Source organism: Sus scrofa, chromosome 9 (assembly GCF_000003025.6).
Source record: "Sus scrofa isolate TJ Tabasco breed Duroc chromosome 9, Sscrofa11.1, whole genome shotgun sequence".
Lineage (NCBI taxonomy): Eukaryota > Metazoa > Chordata > Mammalia > Artiodactyla > Suidae > Sus > Sus scrofa.
In genome coordinates this window covers 53,457,540-53,480,987 of record NC_010451.4, presented here as the reverse complement: position 1 = coordinate 53,480,987, position 23,448 = coordinate 53,457,540, and the positions used below count along the sequence as shown (strand labels likewise).

Sequence of the window (23,448 nt, the reverse complement as noted above, 5' to 3'; positions counted from 1 at the left end):
GTGTCATAAACTGTGGTCATCTTTTAGGCAGTGGTAAGAAACAAACACAGCTATTAAGTCCGTCCCTTCCTTTTCCCCTCCTACTGCCGAGAGCTGGTTTCTGGTCCTAACCTTCTCTTTCTTCCTTCTCTAGCCTTCACCCTCTGCCATCAGAGGCATAATAAACTCCTCCCTGCTGCCCCTCTCAAATCCACGTGCACTTGAACTCAGTGCCAGGCAGCGGGGCTGGGAGGGGTGGTGTTTGCTCTTGCCAAATGAAATACATGTCCCCAATTCTCTACCTGCTGGCCCCTTAAGACTCAACTCTAGTCCCACCTCTTCCAGTGGTACCACCTCCACACAGTCCCAAGCAGAGGTCCACCCCTTCCTGCAAAACCCACAGCACTTGGAACAACTCTAATGGAGCATTTTGCCCCTCCCTGCTACAATCTGTGCATTGATTCTACTAGAGAGAGTTTCCTGTGGGCAGAGAGCATGTGTTACTCCCCGTGCAGGCCTGGCACGGAGCAGTCACACAGCACACATTCAACACAGGAAGCTGAATCACAGTAGAGAATAAAGAATAAAATCATTGGAGTTCCCTGGTGGCTCAGCAGTTGGGGATTTGGTGTGGTCACTGCTGTGGCTCAGGTTTGATCTCAGGCCTGGGAACGTCCATGTGCCATGGGCGAGGCAAAAAAAGAATAAAATCATTTCTTCAAAATCTGACAGGAGTTCCCATTGTGGCTCAGTGGGTTACAAACCCAACTAGTATCCATGAGGATATGGGTTTGAATCCTGGCCTTGCTTGGTGGGTTAAGGATCCTTCGCTGTGAGCTGTTGGTGTAGGTCGGCAGCTGCAACGCAGATTCAACCCCTAGCCTGAGAACTTTCATATGCTGCAGGTGTGGCCTTAAAAAGAAAAAAAAAAAATTAACAAACATTTATTGAGCACTCACAGTGTACCGATCTCCCATGATAGGCATATTTTGTAATTATCTTTTTAAATCCTAGAATGGCTCTAAAAGGTCAGTATTAATATTATCCCCATGCAGATAAGAAAACTGAGGCTCTGAGTGGCTGATCGGTCCACGGCCACACAGCAAGGAGCAGAGCGAGTCCTGTCTCTGTCTGCTCATTACCTCTGCCCCCTACCCCACACAGCCTCTATGAGGGCTCAAAGACCCTGCAGGAGTACATGTTTGAGTAGCCACCTAGTGTGTCAAAACCGAAGACCGCTAGTGCACTGAGAGCTGAAACCAAACCTGCAAAACCATAGCTTGCAAAACCACGCCCTGACACCCCAAACTGCCACACTTAGCAAACCATGATATACAGGACCAACTGCACATCCTTTTTACTCCTGAAACCAATATGTTCCGGGATCAGATCACAGATAAAGTGATCAAACGGCAGCTGCAGGGTTCGGGCTGGGCTCCACATTCTAAAGATCAGACTACTCACCATCCCATCAAATCCCGTGTACAAATTCTGATCAGTGTCTGCCAAAAGCACCCCCTGAATCCAGCCCCACAAGCCCTAAAAATACCCCCCCCAACTCCGGCCTTTGGCGATGCACCAGGGCACCTCAAGAGTGTGCGCCCTCCCCTGCTGCACAAGCCGATATACTGACTCAGGTTGCCGGTGTGGGCCTAAGGGCTATGGTCAGCGCCCTTCAGCAGGTGTTCTTCAAGTGCAAGCTGGCTCTCTGCTCTCATTTCCCCTCTCCCATGTCCTCCAGACCTTCCTAAGCCTCTAGGACATTCCACCTACTCCCCAGCCAGAACCCCAACCCTCCGGTTTCGCATCCGCCACCCCCATCACCTGCTTAATCTTGTGTGGCTGTTGCATCGGCAGCCTTAGCAGTTTGTCAGCTGCAATCTCCATGAAGAAGGGGTTGAGAATTCGAATCTGTTTGGGGTTGACGTCCCAGATGAGGGGAGGCTGTTTCCAGAAACCCTTTCGAACCTAGGGGGGTGGGGTTGGAAGGGAGAGAGGGGAGTGGGTGGAAACCTGTTTCTCACATCCAGCCCGGTGGTCCTCAGTAGGGGGTGGCATCCATGTGACGGCACAGGTTCCCGGAAGTGCAGGGTGAGGGGAGCAGGGAGGAGGCCTACACCAGAGGGGGCAGGGGAGACCGGAGGCCATGCCTGAGGGGGGCCAGGTGACAGGGTGAGTAGAGTATGGGGTCCAACCATCGCCCACTTCCAAGGACATCACACAGGTGGAAGGGGCTAGCTAAACACTTGGCAAAAAATGCCAAGATGGGCAGTTCAGCTTTCAACCAGATGGCCAAGAGACACAGTAGACTTCCTGGGGTCCACCTAGAAGGACACAGATCTCAAGTGTTCTAATCTGCCCCTACTCGCAGATGACTACCGACTGGCCCCTCTGCTCCCAGGCTTCTCATCAGCAAACCTATTTTTGGCAGCTTTTCTGTCCCAAACAGCCCTATGCTTGGGGTACCCTTGGCTGCTGCTCCTAGCACCTGGGCTGCTGGGGCGGCTCATCCGGAGCCCAGCAGGACGTCGAGCTCATGCCTTCCCCTCCCTGGCTCTTGAGGACTGCAGGGCACACATGATGCAGTGGGAGGGCCTGACCCAGGCAGTGTCCCCACCCCAAGCCTCCACCCCTCCCCTCCCAGTCCTCCCACTTACCCGCTTCTTGTCACTCAAGATGCTCTCAATCCAGTGGAAGTCCATGGCCTTGAAAGCTACCAGGACGAGGAGTGTGTCCGGGTTGTCCTCCACTTTGGGGTTGAAGTGGGCAGATTCAGGGTAGAAGAGACGCATGGTGGTCTTAGAGCCCACGTCACCCTCGTAGCCAGCCACCGGGGCATTGTTTAGCCTGGGAGGCGAGGAGGAGGATACCCGTCGCCTAGAGCTCCCCTGGGCCTGTTTCCCAACACCCCAAACAGAAGAGGGAAGGGCGGGCATACGGACCTGATGACCACGTCGTACTTGTTGATGGCCTCTCCCAGCAAGCTGTTGCGCAGCCGATGCCCATTCCCCACCACCACGCAGCGGCGGCACTTGAGCCTGCCACAGGAACAGGGTGGTGAGACCCAGACGCTGCCCCTGCCCCAGCTCCGCTTAACTCTCCTGCCCTGGTCTTCCCCAGGGCCAGCTCAGGATCCCTTCCCACGTCCCCTCAGCCCCTGGTCCTCATGGACCAGGCATCTCTAAGGAATGCTGCTTTTGGTCAGGCTGACACTGTAGCCCTGGGCTTTCAAGGGAGAGGAAACTAAGCAGCGCACAGGAGGGAGAGGAGGAGAGGAAGGAACACGCCTGGGAAGTACCAAGAAGAAATCCCATTTCGGAGCCCCTGACTGCTGCCCAGGCCTGCCTGTTACTACAGCAATACCCTCAGCAGCCTCTGCCCGCTCCGGCAGCCAGATGCCCAGGCTCAGCTGGCATACCTGCCTCCCCTGGAGACACGAAGGCTCGCTGGGAGGTGCTGGACCACGACTGTTTCACACTCGTGCAGGAAGGAGTGTCTCCTTACCTCTGGATGCTCTCTGGAATGGAATAGCTGGTGATGGCCAGCACCCGGAGAAGCAGGTCTTCTACGAAAGAACCCGATCGGAAGGGCTGATGACAACAGCTAGCTCTTCAAAGGCTGCCGACTCTCCCTACCCCAGCCCCTGCGTCTGAGCCTGGCTGAGTGCCTGGGCACCGGGATTGAGGACGGCCAGGAACAGGAAGCAGTGTGGCCAAGATGAGCCCACTGTTGCCTCCCACCAGGCGGGTACTTACCACTCCCCTTGGTCCCGTAGGGCAGCTCGTAAGCAGATGGCGTCTTGACCCAGAAGTAATCCTTAAGTTGCAGGAAGATGGGCTGTTCTTGGGAGTAGCTGCACCGAGGTGAAGGCAGGGTAGGGGTGAGAAAGGGATTAACCTTGATGCCAGAAACAGGCTCAGACCACTGACTAATACTCTGTACACACATCCAAGGCCTCCCGATCCCTCATGGGCTTCACCTGACCCCCATCCACCAGCACAGTTCCCTCTGTCTAGCCAGCATGCAGCTCCCCCCTCCCTCACGCCATCCTCACACACTTACTTGCCAAAGAGCTTGGAGACCTTCCTCTCCGCCTCCCCCTGGAGGCATGGCTCCTTCTTCTCTAGGATGGGAAAATAAAAACTGGAGACAGAAAAGGAGAGGAGGCAGGCGCTCCAGTCAGACCTCCCTGGCCAGAGGGCCAGCATCCCAGGCAGCCCCCACCTCCACCCAGGACGTGGAGGTCCCAGGGCCCTGGAGAGCCACTCTGAAACCAAAACCACTGCGAATCCAGCTCTTCTTTCCCCTGAACACCGGGGTGAGGGGCCTAGGGAGGCATCCCAGAGCCTACCCCCCAAACCCACCAACAACCCTCACGGAAGGACTGTATGCTAGTCATGTAAGGAAGAGGTCAGGCCCTCTGCCCCACCCACCAGGTCCCCGCCCAAAGATGCTCCATCCCTGAGCCCCGTTCCCAAGAACCCCGCTGAAGGACTCACAGCTCAATGTATCTGTCTTCTCGGGAGATGGAGTACCATACCATGACCACCAGGACGAAAGCCAACATGGCTAGGAGCTTCCAGCCTGCAGGGCACATGCACAGAAGAGCTGGAGTCAGAAACAGGCAGGTACAGCCCCAGGCCACCTTCTCCTCCTCCTACCTCCAGGCCCTGCAGCCCCAACTCAAAGCAGGCCCTCTCGGAGTTCCCATCCTGGTGCAGCGGAAACGAATCTGATTAGGAACCGTGAGGTTGCGGGTTTGATCCTTAGCCTCACTCAGTGGGTTAAAGTTCCGGCATTGCCATGAGCTGTGGTGTAGGTTGCAGACGAGGCTCGGATTCCGCTTTGCTGTGGCTGTGACGTAAGCTGACGGCTGTAGCTCTGATTAGACCCCTAGCCTGGGAACCTCCATATGCCTTGGGTGTGGTCCTAAAAGGCATTTAAAAAAAAAAGAAGAAGCAGGCCCTCGCCTGGCCTCATTGCTCCAGCCTGGGGCTTGGACCTGGGTGTTTCTGCTGTCCTTTGGGATGAAGAGGGGAACCCCAGCTCCCTGCCTGTCCCTCCACAACCCAGAGGGGGTCCCAGGATGGCTGTCTCTGAGGGGCACATCCCTCAGGGTGGGGGAGGGCTTGGAGAACACTCACGGCACTTGCTGATCATGTTTCTCAAGTAGCAGGGTTCCTGGGGAGAGCTGTCATCCCGGCTGCCTCGGGCCACCTAGGAGGTTGGAGTCATAGGTGCCTGGTCAGCTCCACACACACTCTCCCCAGACACTGCAGCAGGGCACACCCACAGCCTGCCTCTTCTGGCCCCCAGGAAGCACAAAGCTGCTCCCCAGGGCGACCATTGGGAGAGCGGCTCTCAACACCCCAGACATCCCCCTCGCTCCTCTGAGGCAGGGGTCCAGGTGGGTCCCACATCCCAGAAAAGGGAAACCAAGTCCCACCCCTCATGGATTCGGTCCCATGCCAGACCAGCCTCCTCCAGCTTCCCCTCCCTGTCCTCTCCCTCGTTCTGACCTAAGAAGGGCCAGCTCTGGGAGACAGACACATCTCCGCCCATTTTCTCCATGGACGTTCAGCTAGCTGTCTAAAAGGGTGATTCACACTGGACAAACTGCAGTTAACTGTTCTCTCCTATCCAAGGCCTTCCCTAGGTTCTGGCAGCCGCCCAGCTCTCTATCATCAACCTCTCACGACTCCACCCATATAGGTCTGCTCAGGCCAGACTCCAGGGCCAGGGTGGGACCCAGATGCTCCATGAGGCCTCCTCCAGCCCTTGTAGACTCTGGCTGCATGCAAATAGTGTCCAAGCCCTCACGCCCAGGTGCATGGGGGAAACTCACTGTGGGCAGGCTGTTTGGATGGGAGCAGGGGAATGGGGAAGGTCTGATGGGTCAAAAAGAGGAGAGGTCAGCCTTGGGACCTACATGCCCTGAGTGGTGGCAGGGGCTGCCTGGGATGTTGGCCCCCGGAAGCTCTGACTGGAGCTCCTTCCACCTCCTCTCCTTTTCTGTCTCCAGTTTTTACTTCCCCATCCTAGACAAGGAGCCAGACCTCCAGGGGGAGATGGAGAGGATGCACAAAACCCCCCTAGTAAGGACAGGGCTGTGGGAGGGGAGGAGCTGCTACAGGCACAGAAACAGAGAGGTCCCCACGATCACAAATCCAGCCAAGGGCCATGTGTCTCAGTCACCCAGGGAGAAATTTCTGCAGCTCCCAAGGCCACACAAAGAGGCACAAGACAGCGCCAGTTTCTTCTATCCCTTCCCAGTTCCCCAGTGATCTGGATCGTAGGAATCCCTTGAGCACGGACTAAAAATACAGGTTGCAGGGCCCTGGCCTGTGATTGCTTCAGCCAGCCAGGGGGGAGACCTGGGCCGGGTATTTTCGCAAGCAGCCCACGTGACTCTTTTGATGGCTCAGAAAACAGAAGGAAGCACTAGGGTTTGTGCTCGCTTGGGGATAAATGAAACATCTCAAATTATTTTTCCAGGGTGGGAACCACATCTGGACAATGTCCAGCTTCTGTTACAGATCAGAAATAGATTAGCCTGAATCCTGTCCCATTACAGAGTCAACACTCTGCTCCCAGGGGCCTTCCCCAGGCTCCACCCTGAGTCACAAACACCCACGGATGAAAGTCTTGAGGGGACGAGAAAGCCAGGTTGGGGGAGGGTAGAGGGCTGGGGACTGGAGTGAGATCTTCTCAGCAGGGCCAGGAGACTCATCTCTGAATCCCAGGGTGGGTGGAGGATGGCCCTGGCCAGTAAAGAAACGTTCCAGATTTGTCACCAGAAGACCTGGATGAAAGTCAAGACCTATCACCCAGAGTGGGCCACCTTCCTGACCTCCCCTCGGCAACAGCCACATCATTCCCCTCCACGGGATCCTGATCTCTAACGAGCACAGCTACTTACTCACTTGCTTTCTGTCTCCCCCACTGAACATAAGGGGAGGAATCAGGTCTTCCTTATTCCCAGCTGTAGCCCCAGCACCCAGCGCACTGCCTGACACCACAGCCAGTGTTCGGCAAGTACTGACTGAAAGGCATGTTGGGGTGTCTCGAGAAAGTCATTTTCCCCTTTCTGACTGTCAGTTCCTTTGGGCGGTAAAACTGGGAAGTTGGCCTAAGAAATGCTTATGACTCAAAACGATGTATCGCATCAGCAGCCCGGGCCTCACCAGGGACATTCTTAGAAATGTGGCCTCTTAGCATCCCCCACCCCAGATGCACAAATTAGAACCTGCATTTGAATACCATCCCCCGATGATTCACATGCACCCTCAAGCTTAAAGCACTTGTTCTTGACCTTGGCTGAAGAGGAGAATTGCAGCATCTGGGTCCCGTACCTGAGAATTCTGACTTAGCTGGTCTGGCCCGGCGCTGGAATGTGTTCAAGCACCCTGGGCAATTCCAACCGAACCAAGGCTGAGAACCACTGGTCCAGATAATGGCGAAAACAGGCCCTGCGGACTCTGATGTGCACATTCTGACTCAGCGGGTGGGGTGGGCCCGCATTCTAACCAGCTCCCAGTGGTGCCCTGCTGCCCGGCGGAGACCACGCTTTGAGCTGCAAGACTCCAAAGCAGATCCCTCCGGCGCTCACATGCATCCTCTCCCACCCTCCGTGCTCCCCACCCTCCTCTCCTATCAGGATTTAGTCATCGTGCTCCCATCTGTGGTTATGGCACAGGCTGCACAAGGCGCGCCTGAGACACTGAAGCATTTGCAGACATCTGGGCCCCAGTCTCCAAGAAGCTCATGTAATTGGTTGGGGGCAGGGCCCAGGCATTGGCCAGTTAAAAAAACCAACCAAACCAAAAAACCTCACCTTTCTTATGATTCTAACATGCTGCCAGGCTGGAGAACAATACAGAGAGTGTGACCTTCGGTAACTGAGGGTCAAGGACGCAGCCGCCCTCACAGGCCCGACCTCGATGCAGGAGAGACCTTTGGTGACCAAAGGGGACAGATCCCATGCAACAAGACAATGACTCTTTTTTGACCTCTTCCCAGATAAAGTTCTCCACTTTCTTCCTAAACTGTGTTGGCGTTGTGCTAAGAAGACAGGCCAGTTCAGGAGTCTTCTCCGAGAGATACCCAAGGATTTAATTGGCCCACCCGTCCCCTCAGCATCACTCAGCCCCCTGACATTCCAGCAGCACAGGCTTCTCAGGCCAGCTGCTGCCCCAGGACAGCTGGGAGCCCTCTCTCAGCAGCGGCCCCATATCACTGACAGCCCCTGGGAATAGAAGGACAGGAGACAAGTCACAGCAGGGTACCTGGGTGGGAGAACAGGAATCTGATCTGCCAATGTTCAAGATGTACCAACCACTCCCTGCCACCAGCTGCCAAGGAGACCAGCTCCCCCGACCACGAGGTGACACCGACCCCAAGGCAGGAAGGCCATGTGCCCTCCCAGTGCTCCGCCAGGAACCCTGATGTCCATGGCTGAAGGGAGGCTGCTGGTCACTGCCACGGAACTCGTTGAAAGGGCAGAACTGGGGGATGGGGTGAAGCACTGGCACTCAGCCTCACAGCCAGAAAGCACTCAGTAGGTACCCGCTGTACCAAGAGGAATGGGAGTGGATGTCACCCATGGGCACAGCACAATGCCACACTCTCTCTGAGCCCTGGGGCCCATCAAAGGGATATGGATTAATGTTCCTGAGAAGGAGGATGGGAAAACCAGTGGGGCAGAAGCACAGGCTCTGTTCTTACTGCTTCAGAGACCTTCTGCAAGGCACGTCATCAAAGTCACTGCTCCTCAGTTCCCAGGGGCAAACCCGGAGCTGCCTGCCTGCCACCTCTAGACTCACCCGTCACTCTTGCTCCCTAACTTCCACCTGGACACAGAATCCCTGCCACCTTTGCAGCACTGTCCCCAACCAGTGGTGGCCTTCTGCCTTACTTCTCCCATCTCTCCCTCCTCCTCCACTCCCTCTGCTTAGAAACACTGAAACAAACAAAACCCCTCTCTGCGTCCATCTCTTCCTCAAGCTGCCTCTGCATCTCCATCTTGACCTCCAGTGGTCCAGCTCTTTAATCTGTGCTATATCCGCACTTCCCACTCCACCCTCTACCCTACGCTGCCCCTGATTCCCACCCTGATTTTTACGCTGAAATTGCTCCTGCCAAAGCTGGCAGTGGCCTCCTACTCGTCAAACCTGAGAAAGGTCGATTTTCACCCTTCTACTCAAGACTCTCCCCCCAGGTTTCCTCCTACCTCGGTGCTGGCCTCTGCGCTGGCTCCACTTCGTTTAAGTGCCAGCATTCTCCAGGGAGCTGCCCTTGCACCTCTGCTCTTCCTCTGCCTGTTTGCACAGGACAAGTTCATTCATTTTCAGCAGCTTAACTACTACTCAAATGGTGATGAGTCAAGCTCTTCTACAGCTCTGTAATTTCTCTCCCAGATCCCATTCTAATATTTCTAATTTTCTACTGCACATCCTCCCTAGATGATCTTAAGTTCTTAAAACTTAAAACATGTCCCAAACTGGATGCATCTCCCCCCACACCCCCCAACCCCCACATTATCATCAGCTCATCCTTCCAACGTCTCCCTCACCGTCACACCATCCCGACTGCACACTATCCATTCCAACCTCATTTCCTCCTTCCAGCAAATGCTTGCTGAACTCCTACTAAATGCCTGCCATTGTGGGAGGCACTGGGGAGTTTACAAAATGCAGAGTTCCCATTGTGGCGCAGCGGAAACAAATCCGACTAGGAACCATGAGGTTGTGGGTTTGATCCCTGGTGCACATGCAGCCCTAAAAAAAAAAAGTTTTGTAAAACTTGGTGCAGCATGAAGGCCACATAGTCTAGAGCCTCAGAAGTGCTTGGAACTCAGCCTTCATCTCCTCTTCTAAAGCCAGAGATTGATTCCAGAGCCCACGTCAATTTACCCCCTTCCTAACTGGTCTCTATACCACAAGTCTTTGCTCACTGCTGAAGCCCCTTCTTTGGAACTGCCAGCATGGATCTTTCTAAGAAACAATTTGGACCAAACTTCCTTCCTGCTTCGATTGCTCCCCATTCCTTAAATGAAAAAAACCACAGCTGTTTTTTTTTTTTTTTTTTTTCTTTTTAAGGCCACACCTGCGGCATATGGAAGTTCCCAGACTAGGGGCCGAATCAGAGCTGCAGCTGCACAGCCACAGCAATGCCAGATCCGAGTTGCATCTTTAGCTTATGCCGCAGCTTACAGCACCTTGGAATCCTTAACCCACGGAGTGAGGCCAGGGATCAAACCCTCATCCTCATGGATACCATGTTGGGTTTTTAACCAGCTAAGCCACAATGAGAACTCCGTAAAACCACAGCTTTTTAGAGGCAACCAAGGACCTTCAATCCCAGGCCACAAACCTTGAACTTGCATCTTCTACCTCCTCCCACGTGCATGCCAGAAACTGCCTCTTCTCCCACATCCCGGCCTCCGCACGGCCTTTCCTCTATCAGGAAGACCCGAGGCCCTCCCACCGTCAGCTTCAACAGTCTCTCTCTTCTCACAGCAGCGGCTCAAACGGCCCCTCCTCTATGAAGTCTTTTCCAACATTTCTAAGCAATGTTTTTCTTCCCACAAAATACTGTTTATATCCTGATTTTAGCACCTAACAGGCTGTAAAATGTTGTATTATATAATTACTATTTTCATGCCTGGCCTACTATCCTCTGACCTCTGAAATTGGAGGCCTGTTTATACCAAGAGTCATCAGGGTACACAGACTAGAGAAGATGCTTTATCACATAATAGAGCTTTATATCACAGTATTGTGTGTTTTCGTATCTAGCCCAGGAGACTATGACCTCTGTGGTCCAGGCCCACTTTATCTCCTCAGACATGACTCTAATGCCTAGAGCACACAGATGTTTTTATTTTCTTACTTTATTTTAAGTTTTATTGACGTCTAGTTGATTTACAAGGCTGTGATCATCTCTGCTGAACAACAAAGTGACCTAGTCATACATACACATATCCATTTTCTCTCAGATTCTTTTCCCACATAGATTATCACAGAATACTGGGTTTTATAAACATCTGACACACAAATAACACGATGAGATTCGAACTGTATGACATCCCTTACGGATCCTGAAATGCATTATGCATTTACTATGTGCAACATCGGGGGGCGGGGGGGGGGTCTCAACCTCACTGCCATTGCTTTGGGGACCAGATAAGTCATTGTCTGGGGGCGCTGTCCCGTGCACCCTAGGATGGTCACCAGCATCTTTGACCTCTACCCACTAGATACCAGAGAGAACCCCGCTCCCCAGTTCTGACAACCGGAATGCCTCCAGACATGACAAAGCATTGAGAGCTACTCTGCAAGACACTTTTAAGGGCCGTCCAAGTATGATCTCAACCCTAGGAGTTAAACACTATTATTACCTCCTTTTCAGAGACAGAGAAGTGAAGGGGGGAAAAGGGTCAGCAACTTGCCCAGGGATGCAGAGCTAGCGAGGAGCTCAGCTCCAGAGCCCACACTCCTAACCCCTGCCCCCTACCGCCCCTAAAGCATCCTGTGAAGACGCCAAGATCCTGGAAAGCCCACCTGCCGGCCTCTGGAGCAACCAGAGGAAGTCACCCTCCATCACATCTAAGTCCTTCAAAGGTGTTCAAGAGCTAAGAGGAGCCTCCCTCACTGCCTCCCAAGCAGACATCCCAAGAGACACAGCCTCTGCCCGCCTTGGCCCTGGCTCCCCGCCAGTGTATCGTCAATGCCCACAGCTGTATTCGTGGGAATTGCTATTGCCCTCCATCTGGACACCAGATTTCCACTAATGCTGGCAAAGCCTGCACTCGCTTCCTCACAGGCATGCCGCTCCACTGGCACGGGACCAACACCCCTCGGCTGGTAAGCCAGGTCTCCGCGGGCCCTGAACTTGTGTGGCTACGCCGGCCGAACCAAAGAGCAGGATTGTGCTATACCTGCTTGCAAACATCTCACCTCAGGAATCACGGGCCACCTTTCCAGCCTGGCAAGGTGTATGAATCTCAGGGGCGCCAGCTAATCCACAGCGATTCCTCTCAGCTCAGAGTCCTCAGCCATTATTCCAGAGGGGGCCCAAGCTGGACAGTGAATTTATCATAACCAATACAATGGGGAGGTAAGGTGAGGGAGGATACAGACCACTGGAGGGTTTTTTCCCCCTTCTTTTCTTTTTAGGGCCGCACCTGTAGCAAATGGAAGTTCCCAGGCCAGGGGTCGAATGGGAGGTGCAACTGCTTAAACCTACCCCACAAACACGGCCACACCAGATCCAAGTCAAATCTGCGATCTACACCACAGCTCGCGGCAACGCTGGATCCTTAACCCACTGAGTGAAGCCAGGGATTGAACCCACATCCTCACAAAGGCTATGTCGGGGTCTTAACCTGCTGAGCCACAGTGGGAACTCCTGGAGTTTTACTGTGTTATAATCAGCCACTTGCAGGTGCAAATGTTCAACTAATGGATCAGTCCTCTATATCACCTCTCCTCAGCTCAAGAAGTCTCCAAGGCTCCTGTCTACTGAGAGAGAAAGGCCAAGCCCTTGCTCTGTAAGGATGCCCAGGATGTGCTGGCCAGGACCTCTCTACTCTCCTTCCCCATTTCCCTCATTTGTTCTACTCAACTAACAGGGGCCTCACCATTCTTGATCGGGCTAGGCCCACTCCCTCCTCTGGGCCTTTGCACTGGCTGTTCCTTCAGCCTGGAATGCTTTTCCCCTAGACACAGCCTTGAGATCTACCCATTCAGCTCTTTATTCACCTTCTCCACCTCCAGTCAAAAAATCCCCCCACCCCACATTCGACATTTCAAATCCCCCTCCCCTGCTTGCAAAGAACCCTCTGGTTGTTTGGTACGCTACCGCATCACCAAAGTCTAGAACAGTGACTGGCACACAGTGGCTCTGGATAGAAATCTGCCGAATTAATCAATGGATCTATTCATTGAGAACGTCACTCCACAGAGCAGGCAGAGTAAGAGGGGAGAGGGTGGTAGCAATAGGCCAGACACCTACTCCAGCTTCTCTGGCCTGGCTCTTGGCCAGACACGGCCTGCACTGAGCCCTTGACTCATTCTGAACAGCACAGCATGATCTCAGCAGGCCCAGGAAGGAGCGAGCTGGTCTTGGTCTCAGGCTCATGTGAGGTGGCGCTGGGAAGAGTAATTGACCAGGTGCCTCAAGGCTCACCAGAGGGCAGATGGGCATCTCTCCAGGCATCTGAGCTTGGAGGAAAAGGGGCTAGAGCAGCTTCCCCCTGCAGCGCAGGAAGGCTCTCTCTTCCCCATCCTTGAGGTCCATAGGATACCTCCCCCCAACAAGCATCCCAAACAGCCCAGGGCTGCAGCCTCCTGTAAAAAAAACTTCTGTATTTCCACTTTCTCAGCTGCTGGTCACAAGACACCAGGGGGAACCACATGAAAATCACACTACTGGTATCTGCCTGGGTGGGGCAGGAGCTTTGAATTCCATTCTCCGCATAAGAAAGCTAGAGTGTTAGGATGGGGTAGGGTATCAACAGTACAGGTTCATGCCCAGAATAAATAAAGAAAAAAATCCAGTGTGGCCATAGGACCTGCCCCAGGCTCCTAGGCAGGGTTCCCTCCTCCCACCTCCCACCCAGGAGCCCGTGGATTTGGTCCCAAGGAGCCAAAGCTCAAGGCACCACAGGAACTGGGACTTGAACCCAGCTCACCACCAGTATGGCCAGTCCCCTTCCACTCTCTGGCCTCCAGAGACCCCCTCCTGAAGATGGTGGTCCACACTAGCATCTCCGGATCCCCGTCCAGTGAGGTAGCCCCGGCCTCATGTGGCTATGGAGCACTTGCAATGTGGCTGATCCACGTTGAGGAGTGCTGCCAGTGGGAAACATAAAACTGGATTTCAAAGACTCAGCACAAAAAAAAGGTAAACTATCACCTTAAAAATTATTTACGTTGAGGCCACAGCCAATCAGCGGCGTGTGTTTTCCCACTTCTGCAAAGCAGCAAAGCCTGGGCCCGGCCATGCTGCATCTGCCACTATTTTTAAAAATCATAATAATTTTTTAAATTATTGATATTGATTACACACTGAAATAATATTTTGTCTATATTGAGTTAAAATGGTAAAATTAACTTTACCGCCTTATTTTTACTTTTTAAAAATGTGGCTATCAGACACAACTTAGAATAGATTTACAAGGAGATCCTGCTGAATAGCATTGAGACCTTTGTCTAGATACTCATGTTGCAACAGAAGAAAGGGTGGGGGAAAAAATGTAATTGTAATGTATACATGTAAGGATAACCTGACCCCCTTGCTGTACAGTGGGAAAATAAAAAAAAAAATAAAATAAAAATCAGGAATTAAAAAAAAAATGTGGCTAAATTGAGAGTTCTCTTGTGGCTTAGTGGTTTAAAGATCCAGCATTGTCACTGCTGCAGCCCGGGTCACTGCTGTGTTGTGGGTTTGATCCCTAGTCTGGGAACTTCTGCGTGCTGTGGACGAAGCCAAGTAAATAAATAAACAAATGCAATGGGAGAAAATGTGGCTAAATTAACTTTTTTGGTTTTTGGCCCATGGCACATGGAAGTTCCCAGGCCAGGAATCAAATCTGAGCTTCAGCTGTGACTTACACCATGGCTGCAACAACACCAGATCCTTAACCCACTGTGCCAGGCCAAGGATCAAACCCAAGCCACTCTAGAGACAATGCTAGATCCTTAACCCACTGCACCACAGCAGGAACTCCTAAACTAACTTATTTTTAAATTTAAAATTACCTATGTGGCTTCCCTTTGTGGACCCCATTGCATTTCTCTCCCCCTCGCTCTCTCTCTCTTTTTTTTTGGGGGGGGGCGCTTTTTACAGCCACACCCGTGTAACATGGAAGTTCCCAGGCTAGGAGTCAAACTGGAGCTACAGCTGCTAGCCTGCAACACAGCCACAGCAACTCGGGATCCAAGCCGCATCTATGACCTACAGCACAGCTCACAGCAACGCCAGATCCTTTAACCCACTGAGGCCAGAGATCGAACTCACATCCCCATGGTTCCTAGTTGAGTTCATTACTACTGAACCAAAATGGGAACTCCCCCATTGCATTCCTATTGGATGGCGCAGGGCCAGTTTCCAAGGACCCACTGGAAGTCCCAGAAGTGTGTACGAAGGTGCACCTGCTTCTGGACTCCACTTCAAGAGGGCTACACCAGGCGGCTAGGAGGCCTGAGGAGGGACCCAGTCACCCTGTTTCACAGTGACAGTGAGCACCACCCCCAGATCACAAGTGCATCAGAGTTGAAAAGACCCTGTTCCCCCTGCCTCCATCCCCTCCCTGGTGGCACAGGTCAAGGTGACATTGCCACCTGATCCATCAGCCCAGCCTCCACTCTGCCCATACTCAACCCCTTCCCAACCTCATCATCTTGCCCAAGTGCCTGCCCAGGACTGGCTCGTGGCCCCATCCCGCACACCACCCCACCCGGGCCCACACAGATGGTGTGGTCAGCTAGCAAGCAGGTCACATGGCACTGCCTCCCCAGAGCCTTCTCTCCTCCCCTGGGCAAGAGCAGTGCCAGGGCACAGGTCTGCAGGACTGAACCCTGCCTTGGTCACTTGCCAGATTATGACTTTGGGAAAACTACTAAGCATCCCTAAGCCTCAGTTTCTCAATCTGTATAATGGAGTGAAGAGTTCCTACAGGTTTGATTGTGGTGTTTGGCAACCAGAACAACTGTAGGTAAAGCAACAAAGGAAACGCTTAGAAAGTTTGGCAATTCTCTTGCTTTGTGTGCTCAGTAGAATCCAACAGCTGCAACTGTGTGGCATGCGGGGTGGATTAAAACATCACTGAAAAAACTTTTTCAATCTGTTCCGTGAGCAAAAGCATAGCAGTAGGACTGAACCTTCCGCGGTGCAGAAGTGGAGAGTCGCTCAACTCAGGAAACCCTGAGGGGACCTTGAGGCCTCACTAGCACTTCTTAAACACCCCTCCCCTCCCCACAGATATGAATCTTAGTTCACAAGCCTCCATCTGCACCCAGGGCAAGGATGGAGGCAGGGTGGGGGCAAGGTCAGTGCCAACAGTTTCATGTCTGAGTCCTTGTCAGGGGGGTTGATGACAGTATAAATGTTGGGGGATCTGGACTCACTGTTGGGACCTAAGCCTAGGCCACTCCCCTCAGCCCCCTCCCCAGGGTCCTGGCACTCAGGCTTCTACGCTTCCTCCCGGCGCAGGGTCCCAGACCATCCGACCACTTCCACTGTCTGTCCTGTTCCACTGCTCTGTTTCATTTCCTCTGTAGTAAGTACACCACACTGTCTCTTGTACTCACGAGGTTGCAGGACCCAAGAAAGCAGGGCTTTCTTGTGGCCCACAGTATCCCCAGCACCACAGTTAATAACTGATGCGTGGCGGGTAATTGAGGAATATTGAAATGAACAGATGTCTAAACGAATGAGCAAATTAGCAGAACAAGTGTGAACAGACAGTTTCATCAAGTTAAAACATCCCAGACCTTTACCTTGCAATGACCTGGGCAAACAACATGCCAGGGGCTGGTGGGGTGCTCAGCTCAGGACATGGCAGAGCCAGCGAGTGCCAAACACATGCTGCTATGCTTACAAACACACCCTTATACCAAGAAGGTGTGGTTTCCGCAGAACTGGCTATCGTCATCTTTAAGTCACTTTAATCACTCCAAGGCTGCCAGACAACACTGCGGGCTGATGTCAATACCCCCTGTGGGGTCTCAGGAGAGCTACAGGCCTGGAGACACCCTATCGCCCAGAAAACCTCCCTTCCTCCCACTTGCTCAAGAAGGCCAGTCTGGGAGTTCCCACTGTGGCTCAGCAGATTATGAACCTGACCTGTATCCATGAGGACGCGTGTGCACTCCGTGGCCTCGCTCAGTCGGTTAAGAATCCAGTGTTGCTGTGAGTTGTGGTGTAGGTCACAGATGTGGCTCTGATCTGGCATTGCTGTGGCTGTGGCATAGGCCAGCAGCGGCAGCTGGCAGCACCGATTCAACCCCTGGCCTTGGAACTTCCATATACCACAGGTGCAGCCCTAAAAAGAAAAAAAAGAAGAAGAAGAAGAAGACCAGCCTGGGCTAAAACCTCAGCCAGCAATCCCCAAACACCCCGTGGCCTCCTGGAGGCAGAGGAAAGGGTCTGGACACAGAGCTGAGGTCCAACCCTGCCTCTGCAGCCCCAGGCCAGCTGCCCCTGGACAAGGTCCTAACTCTCTCAGGACCTCATATTCCTCATCTGTGAAATGGGAGTAGCAAGAACAAGCTCTGGGAGGCGTGTGAGCCTCAAAACACATCCCAGGATTGAAAGCCCACAGCCTTAGTCCCAGCAGGGCCCAGAGCAAGCACTCAGTGGCCCCCAGAAGCTGAAGGTGACTCCTGGTCTGGGCCTCCTCCCGTGCCCAGCACGAGGCAGCCCCTCTCCCCTCAGGCACTGCCCCAGCCCAGCCCAGGGAGGGGTCTACAGCGCCCACTTGCTACCACAAACACAACCACAACCGCACTCACCTCTCCTCCTGGCTGCTGTGCCCACTGCACACGGTACACGGGACACAAAGCTGCCTAGGGGGGCAGAGGGGCACTGCCATCCAGAATCTGCCTACACAAAACGTGAATCCCACGTACTAGTCAGGCTCGAGGTGTGCGGCTGGGGTGGGGAGAGCGATGAGGCTACACTGGAGAAGCCGCTCTCCCTTTCCAGTACAGCACCTCCTAGAAGGTGCCAGGCCCCTGATCAGACCCCTCTCCTGAGCAGTGCCTCCTCTGCAGAACAGAGGCAGTGGTATAGAGGTGAAGCGTTCTAGCCTTGGACAAGTCGGAGATGGCAAATAACAACAAATACCTGGCTCTATCAGTAATCCTTCAAATCCATAAGAAGACCAACAAACCAAAGAGAATAAAGCAAAGGACAGGAAAAGGCAAATCACAGCTTAAACCCATACACCCAATGAGCATGAAAAGATGTTCAACCTCACTAAGTGACCGGGGAAGACAGATTAAAAGCAAATCTCACTTTTTGCCCATTGCTGGCAGGAGTTCATTATCTAAAGGCCCAGAGGAGCAGTTCATGATATCTAGTAAGGCTGAAGGTGTGCAGACTCTTCAATCCAGCAGGTCCACGTCCAGGCATAGCCCAGAGTAGCCCACCCTTGTGTGTGTACACGCACTAAGGTTGTTTATGGCAGCCTTGTGGCAAAAGCAAAAGAATGGAAACATCTTAAATGGCCAAGAGCAGAGGGACAGCTGAAAAGACTGTGTATCATCACATAACTGAGTACTACCGAGCCACTTACACTGAAAAAAATTACTCTATAAGGACTACTTGGATAAACCTGATGTTTAAGTTTCTTAAAAAGATACCTATAGTATGATCTCGTTAACTTTATTTATTTTTATCTTTTTAATAGCTTTTATTTTTGTTTACTTATTTTTGCTTTTTAGGGCCGCACCCATAGCACATGGACGTTCCCAGGCTAGGGGGTGGAATCAGAGCTACAGCTGTCAGCTTACATCACAGCTCCTGTCAGCTCACAGGATCGCCGACCCATTAAGCAAGGCCGGGGATCAAACCGGCATCCTCAAGGATACTAGTCGGATTTGTTTCTGCTGTGCCACAACAGGAACTCCGGGTCTCGTTAACTTTAAAAACACACAGGACAAGACTATACATGTAGCATGTGAGCTAAAAGAATTTTTTAAAAAATGGAGGAATCACCCAACTTTTGGTGGCAATTACATTCTAGGAAGAGATAAAGTTGATTGGAATGGCTTGTGGCTTAGATCTAGTCTTCTAATATTTTATCTCTTGTAAAAGATCAGACATAATATGCAAAAACATGAACACTATAAATCTGGCTGACCATCCATGGGATCCTATTATCTTTCTTTCTTTTTTTTTTTAAGGGCCGCACCCATGGCATATGGAGGTTCCCAGGCTAGGGGTTGAATTGGAGCTGTAACTGCTGGCCTATACCACGGCCACACCAGATACAAGCCACTTCTGCGACCTACACCACAGCTCACAGCAATGCTGATCCTTAACCCACGGAGTGAGGCCAGGGATCAAACCTGTATCCTCACAGATACAAGTCAGGCTTGTTAACCACTGAGCCATGATGGGAACTCCCCTCTCTTTCGTATTTTGACAAGAGAGAGTACAGATTTCAGGAAAAAATTTTAGAAGCTATAAAAAAAAAAGATCAATTCAATAACAAAGACTTAAGGCGGTGGGCTGGGGATTTGGGATGGAAATGCTATAAAATTGGGTTGTGGTCATCGTTGTACAACTATAAATATAATAAAATTCATTGAATTAAAAAAACCACAAAGATTTAAGAAGCAGAGGGGGAGGGAGAAGGGGAGAGACAGAGAGAGAATGAACAGTTAAAAGATAAATGACAAATTAGGAAAAGCATCTCTGTAACATATATGTAACAAGCCAATGAACTCCCTTAGCCTCTAAAATGCTCACACAAATCATTAGGGAAACAAGTCAACAAATCAAACAGAGAAATGGGCAAGGGACACGAATGAGCAGTTTACGTACACAAGATAAGGGCATAGAGGAAATACTCGTTCTTCACTGATCTTAACAGCAAGGCTCAGAGCCCTGAGAGCCTATGGTGCTAGGGGAGGTGGGGAAAGAGGTCCTCCCACAGATCAGCAGGGGACTGAGGTGACCTTTCTGGAAACGACTTGGCAGAATCTGTCAGAATCCCCCATAGCCTGAGAATTCCATTGCCAGAAGTTTACCCTACAAAAAAGTCTGTTGTGCATGAACTTTCTATCAAGATCTTTACAGATAGCAACATTTGTGACAACAAAAGTTGGAAACAACTTGAAAATTTACTGAAAATCCACAAGGACCTGCTTAGACACATGACCACACAGATAATGGATGGAACGTCATGCAGCTGTGAAAAACAAGAGGCAAATCCATGCACACTGCCATGAAATGATCTCCCAAGCAAATGATGGGAGATGCTGCCTTACAAAAGGCAGGTGGAGAGCAGTTCTGTGTATCTATCTCCACTGTGCTTTATGTGTGTGTGTGTGTCTTTTTTTTTTTTTTAGGGCCATACCCACAGCACATGGAAGTTCCAGGTTAGGGGAAAGACTTGGAGCTGCAGCTACCAGCCTACATCACAGCCACAGCCACGCAGGATCCAAGCTGCATCTGCAACCTACACCACAGCTCACAGCAAACCGGATCCTTTAAACCAGTGAGAAAGGTCAGGGATCAAACCTGCATCCTCGTGGATACTAGTCAGGTTCATTACTGCTGAGCCACAACAGGAACTCCTCCACTGTGCTTTTAACAAAAGACTTACATGCATATATGGATATGCCTCTACAGGAATAGATTATCCAAAGGATGCAGAAGAAACTCAGGGAGCAGGAGTCTGGAATGGGAGAAAGACTTTCTTTATATAGTATACTCTTTTATATGTTTAATATTTTTTAACTGGTGAGTGTGATACACTTTCAACTAAACTACTCAAGTGAAAAGAGAAGAGAGAACAAATAGGAATGTAAAATCTGGTGTCTCACACACCCAGACCTGAATTCCAGACAAACTACTTACTGGCTGCATAAGTATCGGACAAGTCACCTCTCTGGATCTCAAGTTTTCTTTTGGGTCAAATGGAGATAAAAACAGGGCACTTCCTCCTAGGGTGGCTGGACCTGCCAGGTAAGAGGAGCTCTAAGGTCGTTACCATGGAGACGTGAAAGCAGCCGGTCTCAGGCTCCAGACCATGCATCGCCTTTCCCTCTCCAGAGCCCTTCTCGTCTCTCTTTGTGACCCACTCTACAGAAGGGGAAAGGGCAGGGGCAGGGCCACCAGGCACAGCTATGCACACACCGGGGGTGCATGGCCTGACCGGGGGTCGGGGGAGAGTGCGGGCTGAAATCTAGCCCTCCCTCGGCTTGTCAAACCATTACCCTGGTGCAGGGCTGTGTCCAACTGCAGGGGTCATTTATTCGGCTTTCCTTACATAAAGGCTCTGTATGGGCTGGCAGCAACACCACCTAGAGCCGAGCAGTTTAATCCTCCTCTGCTCTCCGTGCCAAGTTGTAAAGAGCCCAATGCAAAGATCCGGGTGTGCACAGGTCAGGGGTTGCCCTGGGAGAGCTGGCAGACTCAGCCCATCTGTATTCACCTTTCTGTGGGTCATTTCCTCTGAACTCATAAAGATACCTTTTTACTAGCAGAGGGAGTTTCCAGGAAACTGAGTCCTGCCACCGTTGGCCCATCGGTACCCACTTCCTAAACCTCAGGCAGTGTAAGCTCATGCTCTAAATGAGGTCACACTGAGGACTAACCCTGTGTGGGGCCAGGAGGGGACACCTCCCTTCTCCCCTGCTTGCTTCTCAGGAGGGGTTGTCAGGAAAAAAAATCCCCGTCCCAAGGCAGGCTGGGGTCCCGAGGCCTCCAGGGACACAGTGAGGCTGGGCAGTACAGTGGAAACAGAGGCCCACAGGGACCGCCGCGGGCACTGCCCCTCAGCAGGAAACAAGGTAATAGGCCTGTGCTGTGGAGTGGACACCTGGGGCAAAGAGACACCTGTCAGTCACAGAGATAAGTAAGAAAACGTGAGGATGAAACACAAGATGAGGTCCACAGAACAGGGCAGCGGAGCAGAGAGAGGGGCCTCTGGGGGATTGCAATTCGGCAGATCCCTGAGGGGCTGGCTCTTGACCTCAGGCCTAACTGAGAGGCAGCTGTGCAAAGAGAGGGGCAGTGGGGGAGCGGAAGCTCCAGCCCTCCAAACCAGGGCAAAGACCCTGAGGCTTGGTGGGTGTCAGTAACAAATCTGAAGTAGAGTTCCCGTTGTGGCCCAGCGGTAATGAACCTGACTAGTGCCCATGAGGATATCTGTTCAATCCCTGGCCTCGCGCAGTGGGTTAAGGATCCGGCGTTGCTGTGAGCTATGGTGTAGGTTGAAGATGTGGCTCGGATCCAGTATGGCTGTGGCTGTGGCGTGGGCTGGCAGCTACAGCTCTGATTCGACCCCTAGCCTGGGAACCTCCATATGCCCTCAAGAGACGACCAAAAAAAAAAAAAGAAAGAAAGAAAAGAAAGCAAGTCCGAAGTGACTGGAGACAGGGAAGAAGAGCCAATGCTGGTGCCAGGGAGACTCCTGGGGGCTAAGACTTCACAGGCCACCCTGGGAGCCTGGACATTAGTCACAGTCCCTTGAGAAGTCACTGGAAGGTATGAACAAAGGACTGAAACTCTGGATTCATTTTTAAAATATCCCTGGGCAGCTGCAGCTCAGATTCCATCCCAGGCCCCAGAACTTCCATATGTCGTGAGTGTAGTAAAAAAAAAATTGTTTTTAATAAATTTAAAAATAAATAAAGATCCCTGGGGCTTTTCTGCAGTTCTTATGCATCATCTTATTCAATTTTTAAAACACTCTATGTGGTAGTCCTCTTTCATTCTGATTTACAAAGGAGGAAACAGGCTCAGAGAGATACATGAAGGGTCCTGAGGTCTCCAGAAATAAAGAATTCAAGCAGGCTGAACGGATCAGAAGCCCCACACCCTGCAGCACCCATGAATTGAGAGAAGCTGTCTAGGGTCGATCTAGACAAGGTCCTGCATCTCTGGGGCCTCAGATTTCTCATCTGTGAAATGGGAGTAGCAAGAACAAGCTCTGGGAGGCGTGTGAGCCTCAAAACACATCCCAGGATTGAAAGCCCACAGCCTTAGTCCCAGCAGGGCCCAGAGCAAGCACTCAGTGGCCCCCAGAAGCTGAAGGTGACTCCTGGTCTGGGCCTCCTCCTGTGCCCAGCACAAGACAGCCCCTCTCCCTTCAGGCACTGCCCCAGCCCAGCCCAGGGAGAGGTCTACAGCGCCCACCTGCTACCACAACCACAACCACACTCACCTCTCCTCCTGGCCGCTGTGCCTACTGCACACGGTACACAGGACACACAGCCAGGGCGGGGTGGGGTAGGGAGGGCACTGCCATCCAGACTCTGCCTACACAAAATATGGATCCCACATACTATGCAGGCTCAGGGGTGTGCTGCAGGCCTCTCTGGAGAAGCTGCTCTCTCTGGTACAGCACCTTCTAGAGAAGATGCTAGACCCCTGATCTGCCCACCTGGAGCCATCCCAAGGGGCGTGGCCACAGACCCCCTGCCGGCACAGAGCCCAGCCCCACCCCCACCCCGAGCGGCCCCTCCTCCCATAGCACCTCTGGAGCAGTGCCCTCACCTGTGCAACACCCCACTTCCAGTGTAGTGTGCCCTCTGCTAGTTAAAGTCCCCTCTCCAGAGCCAGTACTCCCAAAGTCCCCAAGCAAGGAGGGTACAGGGCAAAGTTCAGTCCTGGGATCCCCACAGAGGTGGATGAAATTCCAGCTCTGGCCCATGACGGGTGGCTATGGGCATGGCAATGTTTGGGAGCATCTGGGAGCAGGGATTCAGGCACAGAAACCACTGTCCCCCG

The 23,448-nt window shown here is 52.3% G+C and overlaps 1 protein-coding gene across 11 annotated transcripts in view; it reads right to left on the bottom strand.

The window, feature by feature from the left end:
- The window catches only part of ST3GAL4 (ST3 beta-galactoside alpha-2,3-sialyltransferase 4), a 49,053-nt gene that overhangs the window by 10,860 nt on the left and 14,745 nt on the right, over positions 1–23,448 (bottom strand). For 6 of the 11 annotated variants that reach the window (XM_021102153.1, XM_021102151.1, XM_005667497.3 and 3 more), the window contains 8 exons: positions 5,124–5,196; positions 4,479–4,563; positions 4,042–4,122; positions 3,735–3,832; positions 3,484–3,544; positions 2,922–3,017; positions 2,637–2,826; positions 1,804–1,947 (listed from right to left, as the gene is read on the bottom strand). In XM_021102153.1, coding sequence (XP_020957812.1) covers positions 1,804–1,947; positions 2,637–2,826; positions 2,922–3,017; positions 3,484–3,544; positions 3,735–3,832; positions 4,042–4,122; positions 4,479–4,563; positions 5,124–5,196 — 828 coding nt within the window. 11 annotated transcript variants of the gene reach the window in all.